At 35.4% G+C, this 12433-nt stretch overlaps 1 protein-coding gene and 2 long non-coding RNA genes across 3 annotated transcripts; 1 reads left to right on the forward strand and 2 right to left on the reverse strand.

Annotated features, from left to right (window-relative positions):
- Nucleotides 1-982: 982 nt before the first annotated feature.
- On the reverse strand, nt 983-2475 carry LOC110408984 (LOB domain-containing protein 38-like). The gene is made up of 2 exons (XM_021418168.1): nt 1997-2475; nt 983-1888 (listed from the first exon to the last, which is right to left on the reverse strand). Exons 1-2 carry the CDS (start codon nt 2178-2180, stop codon nt 1377-1379), a joined length of 696 nt encoding a protein of 231 aa, XP_021273843.1. The 5' UTR covers nt 2181-2475; the 3' UTR covers nt 983-1376.
- A 5143-nt stretch (nt 2476-7618) lies between these two features.
- Nucleotides 7619-10648, forward strand: LOC110409924 (uncharacterized). Its single transcript, XR_002444621.2, has 3 exons — nt 7619-8347; nt 8672-8930; nt 9024-10648. It is a non-coding gene; the product is annotated as an uncharacterized LOC110409924 (long non-coding RNA).
- Nucleotides 10649-11363: 715 nt separating this feature from the next.
- Nucleotides 11364-12131, reverse strand: LOC110409925 (uncharacterized). The gene is made up of 2 exons (XR_002444622.1): nt 12015-12131; nt 11364-11622 (listed from the first exon to the last, which is right to left on the reverse strand). It is a non-coding gene; the product is annotated as an uncharacterized LOC110409925 (long non-coding RNA).
- Between the last annotated feature and the right edge of the window lie 302 nt (nt 12132-12433).

Consider the following 12433-nt stretch of genomic DNA (forward strand, 5'->3'; position numbering starts at 1 on the left):
ACATTTTTCCTCTTTGCCTTCGGCCCTAGCTACTCATTCTCTGAGCACTGTTTGTTTTTTAATATTTATTGTGGATAACTACGAGGAGAAAAAATAGGTGACTGAATGTTTTTGCCTTTGCCTTTATTGTTTATATAGACAGTTGAAGAATGAATGGCACGCGCTAGTTTCGGGATGTGGGGGGCACGACGCAATGACCATGGGAAAAACGGTGGATGGTTGGAAGACCTAAGGTAAGAGGACGAGTACGATTTAGGTACAAGACCATAGCTTTGCTGGTTTTGCTGAAACATTATGCTGCTTTCCTCCAATGAAAATGGAGGCATACACTCATTGCCACGTATTTTGGGTTTAGAAGAAATTTATGATAACTTTAGAGTAAGGGTCAAAGCTTTGAACCAACATCTAGAATTAGCCTGGGAGTTTAGATCATTGCCAACCCGGACTCACAATAAGCCAAAAGTAAATAATAATAAAAAAAAAACTTTGCTAGCTCAATTGCTCTCACAACACAAGGTTGTTTCCTAATTGTGCGATTTGCATTTATGGTGAAATATCTTTGGAACAATTAGTGCATTTCATCGTATTGAGACTCAATTGTTGGGCTTACATTTCTAACATCATCAGCATTTTTTTATTAATATTTGAGAGCTCCACACATGTTCATTACTGCAGCTTTGTTGAGGTTGTCTTGAGGAAGATTAATATATGTTAATGAATTCACATTTGACCTAAGTGGATATTAGGGCAGTAAGGATAGTTGGAATTCCATTAGACGATCAAACACCTGGTGAAAGATACAAATATTCAAAGTATTTTTCCAACTAATAAGATTTGATTTGCCTTATACTATGCCTTCTGTCATTGGTTGAAGAAGTGGGATCATGGTTCAGGTTACAGATATAGCAGGGAAACCATTGGATATTTCCTGACCGATCATAGAGTTCTTTCAAATCTAGCATCCACACCATAAATCGGGAAATTTGTCGAAAAGGAAAATTAACTTTCATTTATTCATGTCATACACGATCATGTCTAAACACAGAGATGAAGAAAGGAAGATTGCAGAGGGGGGAAAAAACAAAAAGAAAAGATGATTTTAAGGATCACCGACAAACTCTCATTTTTCTCTCTTTTACAGTTTTAACACACTAAAACAAGAAAAAGAGAGAAATCCTGTGCCGGCAATTTACAAAACTCGCCGGAAAAATCATTTTCCGGGAAAATACGTCCCCAGAAGTACCCAAAAATAATCTAAAACCCAAAATCATTACCAAAAAAAGAGAAATGATAGTGGTAGAAAAGAAGAATATTACACCGAACTAGATCATTTAAACGTTAGATTCACAAAAAAAAAAAAAACTCTTTTTTGCTCTTCAAGGAAACAAGTTGAGTAGCTTTTTATCTGCTGGTACTCCGCCTTGTCCTTGTTGATCTGCAAACCCACTGTCAAAGCAGGTCGTCGTAACAGATTCCTCCGAGTTCATAGACGGAGTACCTGGTCGTCTGTTTTCCGGGACTCGCTTGCCTGTGAAGCATGGAGTCAAGCAAAGATCTAGATCGGACGGCTGTGATTTCTTGAATTCTTCAATCCTTTTACGCTTAGGTGAAACCTTGGATCTTGAATTGGAAAACCGACAGTTTGAGTTCAGATTCGTTGCTGTTTCCTGCAACTTCCACATGTCCGTACACGTAGCTTCGGATGTTTCATCGGTTGCTGGCGTTGGAGCCATAAGTTCGGGCATCGCCCGTAGAGTTCCTCCTCGTAGGACAGTTTCAACTGCCGCTTGGCAAACATGCCAGTTACCTGTCCACAAGAGTCCAACAGCTCCATTCACAGGATTCACTGTCCTCCCACAAGCTTCGAACAACAGTGATTGGAACAAAGCTGATCGAAAAGTTTTATAACAAAGACTTAGAGTTTTTTGCAATCAACTGAAAACCAACAAAAAAAAAATGTAAGAATATCGGAAAAAGAAATAGTTCTGCGTCGTACCAGGACGTTGAGATTCTGGAACAGCGGAAATGAAAGACATGAGCCCCGCACGGCCGAAAAACTTGGCAACAAAAACGGTAGCGTGGCCTTGTGCTTCAGGACTCTCGATCCATTGCAGACAAGGACGTAAAATACAAGACTCGCTGCATCCTTTTCGTAAGACTCGGCACCCGTTGCAACTCATGGTTCAACCACTCTTCCCTCCCTTGGCATGAAATCAATATTCCCAAAACTTCCCAGGTCTGGCTGGCTGGCTTAATGGTACTTAGGTTACAAAAAACAGGAAGCAAAAAAAAATGGCCAAATGGAAATGGGTTGGCAAAGAGAGGAGCAAGAAAGAGAGAAAAATTAAGGTATGGGAGTGAGAGGGGGAAGGGGATATATAAGAGGGGGAGATTTTGGAGGGTTTTAAAAGGGAAAAATAAAGGGTTGAAAGGAAACTCTAGTTTAGGCTTGGCCTTGGGTTAGTTTGGTAGTGGGTGGGTGAGTTTATAGGGGAGAGTGTGGGTACTGTTCGTTGGGATGGGGGGAAGAGGGAGGAGGTTAGATTCCAAAGTCTTGGGCGCGAGCGGCTCCGTGTTTCCGCGGATGGTGTCGCTCCACCGTTGGATTCCTTCCTTCTTCCTTTTTTTTTTCTTTGGTTTAATATCTCATTTGAGTGGATATTGATTATTGATGGCCTTTCATTTTCATGGTTTTATTATTTTTCCTTCTTTACATGATTTCTTTTTTTTTTTAACATGAAATAAAGCAGTACTATACTACTCTTGCGTCAAGGGTATTTATTAAAAATGGAAGGGATTTGGTAATTTTTTTTTCTTTTGAAAGGGGAATGGTGTGGCATGCACATGTATTGAGAATACATATTCTTGGAGTTTGTGGGAGAGTTATATATTGTAATGCTAGTGGGAAAAAAATATGGTATTTCTAGAGACTAATCATTGAGGGTTTTGTGCGAGATCAGGAAACCAGCCATTGTCTATAGGTGTTGGTAAAAAGATTATAAACTTATAGTCACAATTAAATAGTATTCTGTGTCACTAGAATCAACTTCGAACACGTCATATATCTTTTTAAAATAATCAACTATGTTAAAAAAAAAAATTTTCCTCGATAGAGAATGGAAATTTAATTAAATGGACAATTTCAAATGTTTAAGATTTTTTATATAAAAAAAAACCAGTCACTCACAAAATTAGGTTTTAAGTATATTTTTGGCAATTATGTGCACTTACATCAACATATTTACTTAGGTTCATTAATATGTTATGTGCTTAATAAGATCTTCATAAATAGATATTAACTTTTAGCAAAACTCTCTAAATTAATAACTATAGGATAATTTTCCTAATTATTTACGGTACCAAACTAAAATGATCAAAACTATATACCTGTTTTGCAAAGAGTGATATTAATTGATCAAGCAACTAAGTTTTTGATGATATGATTCTATTATTGACAATATAATCATTATGCTAGCTGGCACCTTCATCGACAAATTAAACTTTGTGTAAACTTCCCCATGCTTTTAACATGAAGGGGTCTATTCTAATAAAAGAGTCATGACATTGCTTCACCATTGGCATAAACTCTCCCTTGTTCACAACTATTTCATGTAATTAATTAGGAATTCCTTTTTGATATTAATAAAACTTCAAAACTGGGGTTTCCTTTCTCTTCATGCATCTAGCAAGTCATCACAAGAAATACATGCATCCAATGAAATTTTTAACTACCTGGATTAGCATATGTATAAATAAATTATAACCAAAACCCAATAGTCATTTCAAATTTAACTTTGTTTTTATAAAAAGAATAAAAAATAAAAAGGAAGAAGCATGATTATAATATGCCCAAGTGAGTGAACCTTGATTGAGAAGATGATAACCTTATCTTCCATTGTTCTCTTTTGCTGTTGGGGTCGGGCAACTCAGAAATAATAGATTATATATAACCTTATCTTTTTTATTGTTAATCAGTTATTGCAATAGATAAGGTGAGAGAGTATATTAAAGAGAAAATAATATTATCAATAATGATCCTATTTTGTTCACTAAATTTTTACTATGAATGGCTTAAGATTTGCAAAATTAATTTGTTGGCTGCAAGTTAGGTCAATTTTGTCATGTTTAACCCAGCTTAAAGAATTCACTTGCTAAATATTAGGAGATTCCGAATGTGTAAAAGGATTAAGTTGCTTGTGCTATAAGCACAAGCATTAATGTGGAAAGAACGTAGGAAATTTGGATAAAAAGCCAACACGCTTCTTGCCATTAGATTTTTCCTATAAACTACTGTTATTGCTAAGAACAGACAATAGCCATTACCCAAAAAAATTCACTTTCATCTCTTGAATTTTCTCCTAATGATTTAAATAGAACTCAATTTGGCGATAAGAGCTATATGTGACATTAAGAAACAAATCAGTCAAACAATTACGATTTCATCTTGAGTCCTTAAACGTCATCGTTTTTAAAAGAGAACTAGCGGTCCTCAAACTGCAAAATTATCTGAAATTTTCATAATTGAAAAAAAAAAAAGGCAGAAAAGATGATGCGTGACAAAATTTGCATCGAGAGTTTTAGATTAAGATTTTTTTTTTTTCTGTTTATATATATTGGAATATGCGGCGCGTGATTGGTGAAGTTGTGAGCAAATGGAAACGTCATGGTGTCAGCGGACGTGGCGTCCTTATCCTACTGTCAACCTTGTCACTCTCCTTCCCCCACTTGCCCAAAGGAAACAACATAAAAAAGAAAAGAAAGTTACGAGCATGCATGAACTTTGGAACCAAACCAAGAAAGAAAGAAAGGGCTACTTATCTTTGTGATGGGCACAATATATATATATATATATATATATGTATATAAGTATATAATCTTTTGTGGCAGTGAAAGAACAAGATTTTATTAGCCAATTGACTTCCTCAGCCATGGGGACTGGGGGGCGGAGGTCACTTTCCTATGAAAATTTATGAAATCATGATAAATTCCTTCATCCAACACGTAAACTCCCTTATGGCAGATGATGGAAGGAAAATATTTTGGTTTTATCCTTTGTCGATTTTTCTTTTTCTTTTTTATTTTTTGAATCCATTATCATAAAAGTGAGTAAAATCAAACCAAATCAATTATCCATTTAAATTAAATATGATTTAAGTAAAACAATTCAATCTAATTGATATATTAAATCTATTGGTTCAAAATATTTAATCCAATTGATTTTTTAGTTAATTTTGTATTTTAAAATTTTTAAATCAATCTATAAAAAAATCAAATTAACTTTTTATATATATTGAGAAGAATTGATAATAAATTTAATTAATAGTATACTTAAAATATATTAATTTATTATATATATACAAATAATAATCATGATAATTTAATTTTAGTTATATATATTTATTTATAAATCTATATCAATATGAAATTACAAGTTATAAATTTTAAATGATATAACTTCTATGTTAATATAATATATGATAGTAAAAATCTTATATATTAATATATTATAATTATTACATTTTAGTAATGTTTCATAATATAAAATGTTATAAATATATATAATTGTGTAAACATTATATTTATTTATTTTATACATAAACATTATAATAACTTATAATAAATTTTATTTATATGATTACACTTAATAATTTTATTAATTATCACCTTAGTGTTTATAACATTTTGTTTATAATTAGTTATTATTTATACAAACTTTGATATAAAACATTATAACATATAAGTTGTATCATTAATTTCATATATACATAATAATGTAATATATATTATATATACATATATATTTAATTTATACATAAGAATTATTGTAACTTATAATAGATTTTATTTATATGATTATACTTAATAATTTTTTTAGTTGTCGCCTTAATTTTTATAACATATTGTTTATAATTAGTTATTATTTATACAAACTTTGATATAAAAATTAAAATATTATAACATATAAATTGTGTATAAATTTTATATATATAATAAAGTAATATATTATATATATCTATATTTAATTGATACATAATTTGTATCTATTGTAATTATGGATGAAGTTTATAAATTTTAATATTATAATTTATTAAGAAAGTGATAAAATTATAATCTATTGGTCCAAAATCAAACCAACCAAACTAATTTTATGTTTAATCGGTTTGGTTGTCTTTTATGTTTGTTCAATTTTAATCAATTTTTAAAAATATATGATCTATTTGATCTATAAGTATGATGGATAAAACCATCCAATTCATTTATTTGCTCAAGTCTACCTTTTCATGTGCCCATTGCATTAGGCAGATTCCTTTTCAAAGAGGATGGGAATTTCCTTGGGTTATACCTCTGAGAATTTAGTGGGGAAAAGGTTGAGTAAATTTACTAATAGCTTCAGCTTAGCCGTCATAAAAGGACAAAATCAGTAAAATTTATTTTCTTGGATCAACCGAAATTCAATGGCAGAATTATTGGTATCATACATGAGAGATTCTAATGCCTTCAACGTTCAACCCATAGTTATGATTTGTAAATAAGGGATTCCTAGGTATTGATCAAAGCTAAAATGCAGGTAATTAAGAAGGTTAAAAGCTTCTAGAAATAAAAATTTGTAAAAGATTGAGTGGAATACAGGCTAAGGCAACTTTTGATATGTTTCCTCTTGTCTTGAAAATGAATCTGTAAAAGGGTTACAAATAAATGAAAGAGCTGAGTAGGGGGGCTGATTAGGGGAGGTAGGCTGGTGCCAGAATCTACCACCCTTCCTCGGTGTTATAGCAAAGACACATTTAATTAGCATTAGTTAATTAATTGATTAGGGTTTGCTTGACGATGACTCAACCAGTGTACAGGCTACCTAACAAAACATGGTCCGTTCCGTCAGTTTATACAAATATTATAATACTCTTTCAGATAAGCAGCCAATTCCATTTTCCGTTTCAGTAATACCAATAAGATGTTCCAGGAAGAAATGGTGGTACTATAATCTGTAAAGTGTTAAAACTTTTTGATGCAAAGCATTGGTTAATCCGCAGAAAACTGCCAACAAAACAGCTGGTTGGCAGAGGCAACGTGAATTCCCATTATCTTCTCCTCCTTTTTGATTCGGACTGATGACCCGTAAAATGGCAACGATGCCGTCAGCTTATTTAGCTAGCAATCAAGTCATAAATTCAGATCAGAGTCTTTTAGGAAGCAGTACTAGTCCCCCTATGGAGGAGTTGCTGGGACCATCCGCCAAATAAAGCAGAAGAAAGTAATGTTTTCCCTATAAGAACAAACAAAAGCTCAAATCATCATGAAATGCAGGCAATATCTCAAAGATTCCGATTTGTGGGGTCCCGGGGTGAGAGAGGGCAATTTGGATTAGCACGAAGCCCTGTTTTCATCCAAAAATGATGAAAGTAAACAAGTCCAGCTGTTCGGTTATTTTTAAGCAATGTAATCAGTCTGCAGTCTACTAACTATATAGGCATCTTTTTTAGTACAAATTTTTCTGCTAATGGATGGTTACGTCAAATGTACGATGTTGAATCAAATCAAGCACCACTGAAATTCATCTGTATGATAAGATAAAAGTTCCACCAAGTACAGGGTATCATTCCTTAATGAGTGGTTCACTTTTATTTTCTCCGACCCCAAGCTTTTTAGTCCTAGCCTTGGAATTATATCCTTGTAGCTTACCCCTCTTATTACCATTGTTTTGTTTTAAACAACCCAAGGTAACATGTCAAAGCTCAATCAATTCCTAGTGGTCCATCCACTCAAGTGTAAGAAAAAAAAAACAAATATTACAATTTGCTGCTACGGTCATGGCTGTCAAATATTTCATCTGATAATGAAGGTTCCAGGATGTCGGCAACTCCCACAAGTCTCCCCATTATTGACATACCTAACCTTAACTTCCTGTGTGCCTGGACCTCTGGACTGAGCCATGGCTAACTATGGTGCAAAATTTGGTGGTTCCTGTAGACCTGAAGAAGAAGAAGAAGAAAACGTGGGAGCAGAAATATCCCTTTCCGCAAACGGTGCCACCCTGACATACCTGCTGTAACCTGTTGCAGAGGTCAAGGAAGGGGAGCTTTTTAGAGTTGCAATGGTGGACTGTGATGGAGGTATAATAAAAAATAACGACTCCGCAGATGATGTCAAGCATGCTGATCCATACATGGCGTGAGTTCAATTTTAATTTCTTTCTGTTTTCCAAATTCTACTGCATATATAATTGCCAGTGTTTAAAGATCAATAACCTCCTTGATAAGCCCTCAGTAACTGTAGTTGTCCTGAAGATCAGACAATGGTCAACGTGTTAGAAGCACAAGTTTTCTTCTGAACATCAAGGGTAACCAAGGTAAAACTTCAGCACATGGTTACCTATATTAAGTCACTAAAACATGGGTGTCTTCAGCTTCTAGTGTATGCTTTTAGTGTTTTTTCCACCCTGGCTGGAGTGAGTATATCTTTTAAAATCCTTTTGACATGTACAGAGAAAGGCACTCTAAAGAAATTGCCTAATGATTTTCAAGAAATCATGTCAGTCTTTCACTAGAAATTTTAGTTGCCATTGATTAATTGCCTGTTAGCTCGTCTTCTCTTCTTCTGAGAAACTTCTAAAACCTGTTGCCCTTTGCATTTTTCACATTTGCAAGTGCACCTTCGTATGTTTGTCTTGTAGTTAAACGAAAATGGGGACCATTTGGAAGGATTGTCACTCCCATTTGTCAGCCAGTAATTGTATGGGAGTTAAACCTCCTTCTCCAATGGATGCCATTTGGATAGACTGACAATTCTGCAACAAGTATCTCCATGATCTACCACTCCCAGTGGCATTCCAAGACTAATAAAAGCCAATAGACAGGATGAAGAAGCGCTGGGTGTAAGCTCTACAACTTACATCCTTGGTTGCAGGGTAGATGTTGCGAACTGGAGAGAAGGTGTCTTCCAATTGTCTCTTTTATCAGTTAATATCCTTGAACACGATCGTCTTTGAAACTTGTTGATTTTGGTTTGTTTGATAAATGACATAGGCCCATTATCTCAGTGGACCAATATAATTTGTGGACAAAGACGGTATACCAGCCAAGCAAGGCCACCGTCTGGCAGTGAAAATATGTAACCTGGGTCCTCTGCCTGGGGATGAATGAGACTATACCGCAACATTTGACAGAGAAAATGGAGGACGTTGTTTGGCCGACCATTTTCCTTGTGTGCCTAAAGCTATTTGGTACCTGGAAGGGATTTTTGCCAACTCTCCTCATGTAGCCGGTGAATTTTCATCCCATTACCCTACGTTAAAACCAATTAATCATTTCAAAGTATCTTAAATTAAGTTACAATGGTGGTCGAAAGTGACTTCAAGAATGCTGTCCAGTGGATTAATGCACCCGAGAAAGCCCCATGGAGAATGAGAGAGTGGATCCTCCACATCGAGATGTTAAAAAGAAAAGTTGTTCAATGGGAGGTACAGCATATCTTCAGGGAAGCCAACCAACAAGCTGATAACTTGGCAAAAACAGGGATAAGAAGGGTTGAAAATCTGCTCAACGTTTGGGGGGAGGCATCAAATAACGACGCTAGAGCCTGATGACAGTTGTTTCATTGTTCAACTTTTTTCTTCAGCTGTTGTTGCAGAGGATCTTTATAAAGGGGCGGTTTCGCCTTTTCAAAAAAAAAAATAAAAATTAAGTTACTACAATCATGCACAAAAATCGAAAACAGTTCAGTGGCTAACGAAGTTACATAGAAGGGGGTGAGATTTTCAGGTTTGCCTCACCCTGGAGTGATTGGAACTGCACCATCGTGGAACTCCTGAATATTGGGAATGAGAGAGAAAGAGAAGTTGCAGAAAATAGCCTAAGGTACCAAGAACTATGCGAAGTTTTGCATTCGCGACCATTGGCAAACCTGCCATGCACAAAAAGCTACCTATTGGGGAAGGTACTAAAATCAATGTAAGTGCCTAATATTTCAATGTCTGTGCATATAAAACCTTTTAGATGCAATTTCCAGCCACACCAGACTAGAGTTTCAAAGAATCGGGACTTGAAAGTAATTATTCTAACATGTGATGGCTATCTGGAGATACCCAAGGGCACCTCTGAATGGGAAAAGATAACTAAGGGGGCTGCAACGACTGTTCCAGGGACAGAAATGGAGGAAATTGTGGACATCAAAAACTTTAGCCCCGTTTCAAAAATATACCTTCCTGTGTTTGCTGCAGTGAATCTCAGCATGCACTTTTCTCAAGACGATGGCGAAATATCCTTTTGCGGGGCAATTGAGATGAGTGGTTTTCTGGAGCTTAAGTACGTTTTTAACCTCAAATCTGAGCATCCTGGCATACAGACGCTAGTCAAGATGTTTCTACACATTTCCCTCAATACATTTTCATAAAATTTTTTGATTATCTACATCTCATCCAGCAAAACATGTCCTGTCGGATGTAGTGCATTCGAAGATAATTTCATCCAGCAAAACATGTCCTGTTGGATGTAGTGCATTCGAAGTTAATTTCATGACTTAGAATAAGCAAAGGAGTCCGCTTCATGCTTTTGATACGAGTACCATATATTGTCTACTACTAGTTATATGACAGATATTGGATAAATTCAGGTAGTGGTTAAATATACAGTGGCAGACAAGAAACTAAGAGGTGCAGGTGCTTCAAAATTTACTACGAGGCAAGAAGACTGAGTAGAATATATTCAGGTAGTGGTTCAAAAATCTGGAGGAGAACTTTGCCACTGGCAGACAAATGTATCAAAAGTCGAAACACTTCTCCTGGGAGATTTGGAATCACCCCTGCCACAAACATGCATGATTTGCCCAAAATCCAATGATTTTCTAATTTTAAAATTCTTCCTACCTGAAACAGCTGGAATGGGCATGCCGTATGCATGCCAGATGAATCTGTTAGATAAAATCAGGGAGAGATGGCTCACTCTAAAAATGCTTTTAGGTGAGCTTGAAAGAAAAATTATTCCGCAAGTATCTTCTTCATTGAAAGATGCAGTTTAAACACCAGGATTGACAACTTAAATTCAGGCAGGTTTAGAAATGTGTGAAATCAGAAGAGATGGGATGAAGGAGTGTCTTACCCCAATGGGACCAACCCCTCCTCTTGTAAGTCCAATCTTCGAGGTTGGATTCTCAGAATTGCTAGTGTTTGAGGGAATGAGCATCGATGAGAATGGAAGGCAGCATTTCTTGATACAAGTGTTGCTTGTAAACGTGCAGTTCTCAACGCCATTGCATACCTTTCTAAATACAGGTCTGTTCGCTCAATATTTTGCTAGCATATTCCTTCAAGAACTCACACAAGCACTTTCATAGATAAAAAAGGAATTACCCCACAGTTACCTTACTGATGCAGAGGAAATAATGGTGACAAATCAGATTACACCTTTTGCTATTTCCACCTAGAATTGGAGATTTTTTTGAAACATGCACTATGTGATCCTCAAATTTCAAAATTCTAAAACCATATAACGATGTGCACGATGTTGGCTAGCGAGAAAACCAGATGTCCTTAATGGTGGAAAATCTGCCCATCACAAAGAACCAGCTGCCTCAAAGTAACTTCAGTCAGCAAGCCTAAAGCAGATTCATTTTCCGTGCCTAATGGTCCTGTGCATATAGAAGTAACTTTAGGTGGAAAAACTGCAATGTAGCTAAATAACGTGTACTCACTGACTAAAACAAACACCATATTTTAATTATGAATCACGAATATGTTGGAAAATCTGTAAAAAGATGACAGTTGGTCAAGCTGACACGCATGATACAATGACTATATGGTACAAGAGGCATCAATTTCTACATATTTTAAGTATGTTAAATGATTCCCAGATGGTTTCAAAGTGTGATGCTTGGAACCAGGAAAACAGAAAAGGATGTCATGGAATAAGGTTAAACTTATCCCAGTAACTAGTAAGTTACCTAATGTAGTCAAAACCAAAATTTATCTTCCCCTGCTGTTGACAAGCATATCAGAAAATAATAAGGATATAATAACTTACTCTAACAAAAGAGTGGTACACTGATATAGATAGAGGCCACAAAGGATTCCCCAGTTTCCTCTCCTAACATGAATCAAAATCCAGAAATGTATGATGTTGCTGAAATATTAACCTGAGAAAGTTGAACCTCTATCAAGAGAGTTCAGACATAAGTTTCCTAATTATAAACTAAGAACTGGCTGATTTTGTTTTTACACCTATGACCATTGGAGTGTACACTGTTTGCCTTTCTTGGAATTATTCTGCACAAATATCTCAAAACGACATAAATTTGAAGGCGACTCCATCTTGCATCTCTCTTCCATGGCTGGTTTCCAATGCTCCCATCTTTCGTTGATTTGGAATCTTAAAGTGACGGCCCTAGATCATGACAACTAGCTTATTTGCCATCAAGTCAATAATCTGGGGTTAGTCCTATC

Source organism: Theobroma umbraticum, unplaced genomic scaffold (assembly GCF_002168275.2).
Source record: "Theobroma umbraticum cultivar Fairchild unplaced genomic scaffold, ASM216827v3 scaffold_44.0, whole genome shotgun sequence".
In the NCBI taxonomy this organism is placed as follows: domain Eukaryota; kingdom Viridiplantae; phylum Streptophyta; class Magnoliopsida; order Malvales; family Malvaceae; genus Theobroma; species Theobroma umbraticum.